Source organism: Propithecus coquereli, unplaced genomic scaffold (genome assembly GCF_000956105.1).
Source record: "Propithecus coquereli isolate 6110/MARCELLA unplaced genomic scaffold, Pcoq_1.0 Scaffold21309, whole genome shotgun sequence".
Taxonomy (NCBI): Eukaryota; Metazoa; Chordata; class Mammalia; order Primates; family Indriidae; genus Propithecus; species Propithecus coquereli.
The window spans coordinates 1-7,590 of NW_012146423.1; the positions used below are offsets into that span (position 1 = coordinate 1).

General features: G+C 46.3%; 1 protein-coding gene across 1 annotated transcript; it reads right to left on the bottom strand.

The window, feature by feature from the left end:
- Window positions 1–4,170: 4,170 nt before the first annotated feature.
- On the bottom strand, window positions 4,171–7,270 carry LOC105810520 (fer-1-like protein 5; the record flags this gene model as incomplete). The annotated part of the gene is made up of 4 exons (XM_012644519.1): window positions 4,171–4,221; window positions 5,522–5,650; window positions 6,611–6,720; window positions 7,216–7,270. Coding segments are annotated over 4 exons (345 nt in total), but the record flags the coding sequence as incomplete, so codon positions are not given.
- Window positions 7,271–7,590: the final 320 nt, after the last annotated feature.

Here is a 7,590-nt window from a genome sequence, read left to right on the forward strand (position 1 = left end):
TAGTCCCAGCTACTCGGGAGGCTGAGGCAGAAGGATTGCTTGAGCCCAGGAGTTTGAAGTTGCTGTGAGCTAGGCTGATGCCATGGCACTCTAGTCCGGGCAACAGAGTGAGACTCTGTCTCAAAAAAAAAAGAAAGACAGTTAAGAAAATGAAAGGTTAGTCATATACCAGGAGAAAATATTTGCAAATCATATACCAATAGTTAGAAAACAACCCAATGGAAATGAGCAAAAGATTTGAACAGACACTTCACCAAAGAAGACAGATGACAAGCACATGAAAAGATACTCAACATCATCAGTCATCAGGGAAGTGTAAATTAAAATCATAACAAGATACCCCCACATACCTTCGAATGGCTAAAATAAAAAAGAAGGACTATATCAAGTGTTGCTGAGACTGTGGAGCAATTGAAACTCTAGTACACTGCTGGGCATATAAAAATGGTACCTGTTTGGAATTTTGGGGGAAAAACTGTTAGGAATTTTCTTTAAAAAGTTAAACATAGATCTACCACACAATTTAGTCATTCTGCTTCTACATATTTAATCAAGAAAAATGAAAGTCTATGTCCACACTAAGATTGGACACAAATGCCTACACAACTTCGTTGTAATAGCCAAAACCTGGACACTATCTAAATGTCCATCAGCAAAGGATGAAGAAGCCAACTGTGGTGCATCCATGCAATGGAATAGCATCCGGCAATAAAAGGGAATGAACTACTGATACACACAGCAACACGGATGAATCTTAGAATAATTATGCTGAGTGAAAGAAGCCAGACCATAAAGGGCACATACTGTATGATTCCATTTATATGAAACTCCAGGAAATGCAAGCTGATCTATAGTGAAAGAAAGCAGATCAGTGGGTACCTGGAAGGGGGCTGGATAGGAATGCTAGGGAGGGATTATCAAGGGCACAAGGCAACATTTGGGAGTGACAGATGTGATAGATATATTCATTATTTTGATTGTGATGTTGGTTTCATGAGTGTGTACATATTTTTAAATGTATCAAATTGTATATTTTAAATATGTGCAATTCATTGTACATCAATTGTACTTCAATAAAGCTGCAGAAAAACAACGTAGAATAAAATCTCAGACGCTCCAAATGAAGCAACAGATCTAGGCAGTGGCCATCAGTAGTTGTTAACAACATAAAAAGAGAGCCCAACCTACATTCTGTGCCTTCTGCTGAAGTCACTTTGCCAAATAATTGACCCAAGTCTGATCTAGGCTCTAGATGGGAAAAAGGGAGGGGGGGCATGCAAAATGATCCCCTGGAGATGAAATCAGCAAAATCCAGACTGGGGAAAATGCTATACAGGTCCAACTAGCCAGTTTCCTTAACAAATAGACTACAAGTTAAAAAAAAAAGGCAGAGAGGATCAACAGAATAAAAAAGACTTAAAATGCATATTAACCAACTGTAGTGAATGAACCTGGTTTGGATCCTCATTTGAACAAACTAAAATAAATTTGTAAGATAATTAGGGGAATTTGAACACTGACGAGATAGTTAATGCTATTCAGGAATTATAAAGGTTTAGATGTGATAATTGTATTGTGGTTATGCTTAATAAAAATATTTATGTTTTAGAGATATGTACTGAAATATTTAAAGATAAAACGATATGATGCTTGAGATTTGATGCAAAATAATCCAGTGGAGAAGGGGAAGGAGGCTGAGTGTAGGCAAAACACGATTCACTATGAATCGATGAAGCTGAGTGATGAGGATGTGGGAGCTCATGATATTATTTTTTCCAATTTTATGTATGCTTGGAATTTTCCAAAATAAAAAATAATACGATACCTAATATTTTAAAAATTAACTAAGCAAAGCTCAGGTTTTCTCTGACCTCTACAACTTATTCAACAGTTTATGTTTTTGGTCATTGTCTGGAAATTGTGCAGTGGCCTTTGTCGAAAGCACAACATTTTTTTACCTCTTGTCATCTAACCTCTCTAGAATCTTTTCTTTTCTTCTCTAGAGACAGGGTCTCGCCATGTTGCCCAGGCTGGACTCAAACTCCTGGCTCAAGTGATCCTCCCTTCTTAGCCTCCCCTAGTAGCTGAAACTATAGGCATGTACCACAATGTCCACTTAACCACTCTAGGTCTTAATTTCTAACCTGGACGGCTTCTGTAACCACATCAGAACAATCTGGTTCAACTTTTATGTAACAAAGTTGTGAGTTGTATTTCAGTTGCCATGGTCCCCCATGTTGAAGGTCCCTCTAACTTTCTAAGCTTACCCAGATGAACCAAGTGTGAAATCATGGGCGGAACCTAAGTGCTCAGACTGAGTAGCAGGGACCGAATTAAGAACCGGACACTGCAGGATCCAGGATCCAGTCAGATTCAACCAGGACTTCACCCCAACAGAAGATCCAATCAGATCATGCCTCATTACACTCTGACTATAAAACCTGACCAACCCCCAACTCCAGGAGACAGATTTGAGTCTGACTCTCTGCGAGGACTCGGTGCTTCGGTGTTTGGCTTTCCACTGCAGGCAGGCAAAGTGAACCCTTCTGTGGATGAAATGGGGTAAGGGCAGATCATGACTCTTCATGTCATTACAATAAGTAGTGAGAAAAAAACCTTACTTCGATTTGTCCTAACTTTGCCTTTCCCAAGGGTGGTGCCCCTTTGCTAAGGTTGCCAGATTTAGTAGATAAAAAAACCAGGATGCCCACTTAAATTTGAATTTTTGATAAACAACTACTTTGTTAGTATACTTATGTCCCTACAATATTTGGTGAAGAGCCATACAATATTTGGGACATAATTATATATTAAAAGTATTTTTTATCTAAGTTTCAAATGTAACTGGGAATCCTGTATTTAATCTGGCAACCTACCTTTTCCTGATCTTCCTGGATTTGGAGAATCATAGTTTAGTCCATCATGACTGCGGAAACTCTCATCTCTCAGCCTGTGTCTTTCCAAATCACATCTTTTCACTTTGTCTTCACAGGAAACAATCTTTCTCTGGGTTTCTCTAATACTTAGGTTGGCCTTTTTGGATGCTCTGCTTCCATTTCCTGGAGGCAAAGATTTGAACTGTGTCCACAGTATTATGGATGAGGGGAATTCAACAGGACACCCAGCACTTTCATAAATGTTATGTACTTTAATTCTCACAATGACCCTATGGGTTGGGTATATTATTATCCCCATTTTACAGATGAGGAAGGAGAGGCTCAGAGTAACTTGTTTAAATCACTCAGTTGGTAGGTGGATCCAAGTCTAGATCTTTGAAAATCTAAGCCTTTCCCCTAGACTTGGGCATGGTGCCCAGCATGGGTCTCTATAATTGTTTCACCAAACCTGTTCCCTTATACAGTGCTCACTTGGAATCTCCCAATCTCTGCTTTGTATCTCATCACTGCGGAGTTCACCACCTAGAAGGGAGTTTCCAGAAACATCTTAATTATTCACAGTCCCAATTTCCCTCACCCCCCACAGGATGAATAGTAAGGACACATCCAGGATCCTCCAGAATTTCCTGAATGCTTCCTAATGGCTGACATTTGCACACAGGTTTTCTCATTTAATTCTGAGAGGAACCCTGTGGGGTTTAGATTTTTAGTTCCATTTTACTGGTGAGGAAATTGATCAGAGAGGGCAATTCACTTGCCCCTCTCTGGAGTCAACACAAAGCAAGGTGTTGCACTCAACTTTATCCATTACATGTCCTGGTGGTTTCCTCTGTGCCTGTGTTCCCAAGAACATGTAAATTCTTCAAAGGAAGAGGCCTCCTTGTTCTCCTTAGCCCTGTGCTGGGCACATAGCAGGCACCTGATAAACACACGTTCACCATTGTTACTGGGTTCCCTCTAGCCAGGGAATGGAGTATCCACTCTGAGGGGTCTTTGGTGGCAGGAAAATCCTGGCATGTAGGAAGGGCTGCCATGCTCGCTTCAGTGCCTTGTTTAGGGCCTGGCAGTTTTCACTCCATAATGTTTGTTGAATGAATGAAGAATCTGGGGTACCAGGGGGTGAAGAAAGATGGAGATGCTGCTTTGGGGTCATAAAGACAATCTGGGGTGACCCTGGTTCTGAGGCTCAGGACTGGGGGCTGAAATGCTTCCCAGTATTGGGGTGGGACAAGAAAGTGGGCCCATAATGCCGGGGACCAGTTTGGCCCCTCACCTGGATTAAGATGATTTCATCGAAGAACTTCGCAGGAATCTCGTGAAAATTCTGGAAGAAGAGCTGAGACAGAGAAAATTGGGGTAGGGGGAGATGATGTTTCTTCTACTACTTCACCCAGGGACTCAGTAGACCTGAAGGCTCAGAATAATGTGCTTCTTTGCCCATTTCAATGACTTTATGAGTATAGGTTGAGAACCCTTAACCTGAAAATCTGAAATCTGAAATGCTCCAAAATCTGAGTGCTGACACGATGCTCAAAGGAAATGCTCATTGGAGCATTTTGGATTTCAGACTTTTAGATTAGGGTTGCCGAATCCATATAATGCAAATACTCCAAAATCTGAAAAAATCTGAAATCTGAAACACTTCTGGTCCCAAGCATTTTGGATAAGGGATACTTGACCTGTACTATCACTCTCAGGTGCCTCCGAGGCTCCTGGAGAGTTTTTTGTCCAGAAAGGGAGGGGTAAGGAATCCCTGGAGAACCTAGCAGCCCAAGGCCCAGCTAGCTGTCCAGGATGGAGATTTGAGCATCCACCTCCTTCTAGATTACTCTACCAGTCCATTCCACACCTACTCCCTGTGGCAGCCAGAACCTCCTTTCCCAAATGCAAACCTAGGCCTGTCCCTCTCCTGCTGAAGTCCTCCAGGGTTCCCGAGTGCCATCCATGATGAGACCCCAGCCCACATTGTAGGCTCACCTCCAGCCAGTCCCCTCCAGCCACACCCATATTTATAGTCCTGCCATCAATCACGCTACTTCTCACTTTGAAAACACTGTTCCTTTTTCCTGAATTATTTTTTCCCATCCTGCCATCTTTCCCTGGTAAACTCTTCCTTCAAGGTTTCTGGAGTCTTTTCTGAGTCCTCTCCCCTGCCCCACCCTCATTACTCACTCCTCCCAGTTGCCATTGTGCTCATCCTTTATTTGTTCGTCTATGTACCAATTAATTCAACAAGTACTTGAAGCGCCTACTGTATTCCAGACACAGTGCTACAATTTGGGGCTCCAGCAGTGATGGGATGTAGGTGGTCTGGGCCTGCTTTCATGGCTCCATTAACAGTGCTCCCAGACCTGCGTCCACCCCAGTCTGCCCCGTTGTAATTGCTTATGCATTCACATGCTGTGCCCCTACCAGACCACCAGCTCTTCAAATGCAGGGCTCTGAATGATCCCATCCTCATTTCCAGTGCCAGACACAGTGCTTGGCCCTCAGTAGGTGCTGAGTAAGTGCTTGTGGAGCACACAAGTGAAGACACGTGAGTGAAGACGCAAGCTTGCTGGCTGCCGGCAGGAGATGCCCAGCCCCCGGCGGGCCCGCTTGCCTGCTGTGCCCATTCTGCCCACCTCATTGAAGAAAGGGTTGTTTCCCATCTTGATCCGGGTCTGCTGCTGCTGGCCTCCGATGGACAGCTTCACCACTGGCTTGATGTTGTTGCCCACGAGCTGTCGGCCTTCAAACACTCTCACTCGAACCTACAGAGGAGAACACCTTGGCCCCAATTCTCCAGCAGGGACTCTTCCCTCAAGAACAAATGTCTGATAAGAAACATTCTAGCCACTGTGGATAGAGAGAGAACCCATGGGAGAAGGCATGGAAGAGGTAGACTTGGAGAGGCAGACTCAGGTTGTCAAGGGCCCAGGCAGCTGGTGTAAGGAGCTGGGTTTTGCCCCGAGAACACTGGGGCTTTTTAAGCAAGTGCGTGGCGTGATGAGCATGACCTCTTTGGCTGAAGAATGGACAGGAGACAGCTGGAGGCCAGGAGTTCAGGAGGAGGCAATTGATGTGGTCCAGGGAAGCAACAGTGGTGGCTCGGGCCAGGGAACGGAAGTGGCAAGGGAGAGGTGGGGGCAGTTGGTGACATTAAGAGCTAGGACTTGGCATCCAGCTAAGATATAGGAAGAGGGCAGTCAAGGAGATCCCCAGTCTCCTGGGCAAGCAGCAGGCTGGGAAGCAGGCAAAACCATGGCTGGAATGTCAGGACCCAGGCCAGAGAGCAGAGGGAAGTTGGTAAGCCATGGGATGAGGGTTTCCAAATTCACACTGAACCGTGGACCTTCCCATAGGTCGCCCACACTTCTGAGCCTCTCCTGTATGGTTAATTGAACTTTGCATGTGCCTCGCCTTGTTTTGCCAACAATCTGAGGACTGTGGAAGGGTGGGATCCTTGCTTTTGGCACTGCCCTCTTGGCATCTACCAGGGCCTGCGGGTGCACAGCCAGGCCTCGCTGGAACTGCTTCTAGCTTCAGCCACAGGCAGAAGTTCCCCAGAATGGCCCCTGGAGGAGCAGGGGATGTGGTGAGGGTCTGAGGACCTGAAGCTGGATCTGAAGCTCTGCCCTTCTACCGTGACCTACGGAGAGGAGGAGATGGCCTGAGAACACAGCAAGGGTGTCAGGTGGATCACATGGACTTTCAACCTGAAGAGTCCTCACCTGGAAGTGCTGAGGCTTTGAGCACAGAGCCCTCTGCATGGCAGAGCTGGGAAGTGGCACTTTCTGCTTGGCCGTCTCCCTTGTCGTTATGCCCAGGTAGTCTTCAACTCCTAGGGAAACACAGTCCGGGTGAGCTCAGAGCCCCCAGGGCTCAGGAGGTTTGGGGGCATTTCCCCCATTTCATCGTTCTTTCCCCAATGCCCAGCTCCTGGCTAAAAGCACCCCAAGAGGCCCCGATAGCAGTACACGTGCTCCCCGGTACATCCCCACAGGCCCCTCCCACCTTCAGTAACTGTGGACCCCTGGACCCCATTCTCTACACACTAGAGCTCTTGGAAATGACCATCCTTGTCTCCCTCTGCAGCCCATCGGAGGCTTATGTCTTATATCTTATGGGTCTTATGTCTAGAGATGATGAGTGGACATATTGGGGTGGCCTCAGCCAGACGTCTGGAGATCTGGTCTCTAGCCCCCTGTAGCTTCCAGGGACCCTAACCTAGTCACATTCCTTCTGTAGGCCTCAAGGGCTGGGTCTCAAAGATCCCAAAGAGCCCATCCAGCTCTGCTTGGAGGAGGGCAGGAGTAAGCCCCAGGAAAGGACATACCTGTCTTCTCGATGTCTTGGTTGGTCATGTGGGCTACCTGTAGAGTGATAGTACACTGCAAGGCAAAGGTGGGAGAGCTGTAAGTCAGACCCTGTGATCCTCAACCAAGTCACAGCACCCAAACCCTGTGCAGCCTGGTCGGGTTTATGCCCAGTCCTGCTGGTGGGAGTGATGTTGGCCATGGTAGGGGGCCACACTACAGGCACCTGTGCAGTCTGGGTGGAGGAAGGTTGTACACTGGTGAGGTGAGAGCAATGGGTGACAGTGGAGGGGATTTGGAGGATAAGGAGCCACATGGTGGTGATGGTGGCAGAAGAGGATGCAGGAGAGTGGGGAGGAAAGGGAGAGGTGACTTGGGACAAGTTCAGAACCATG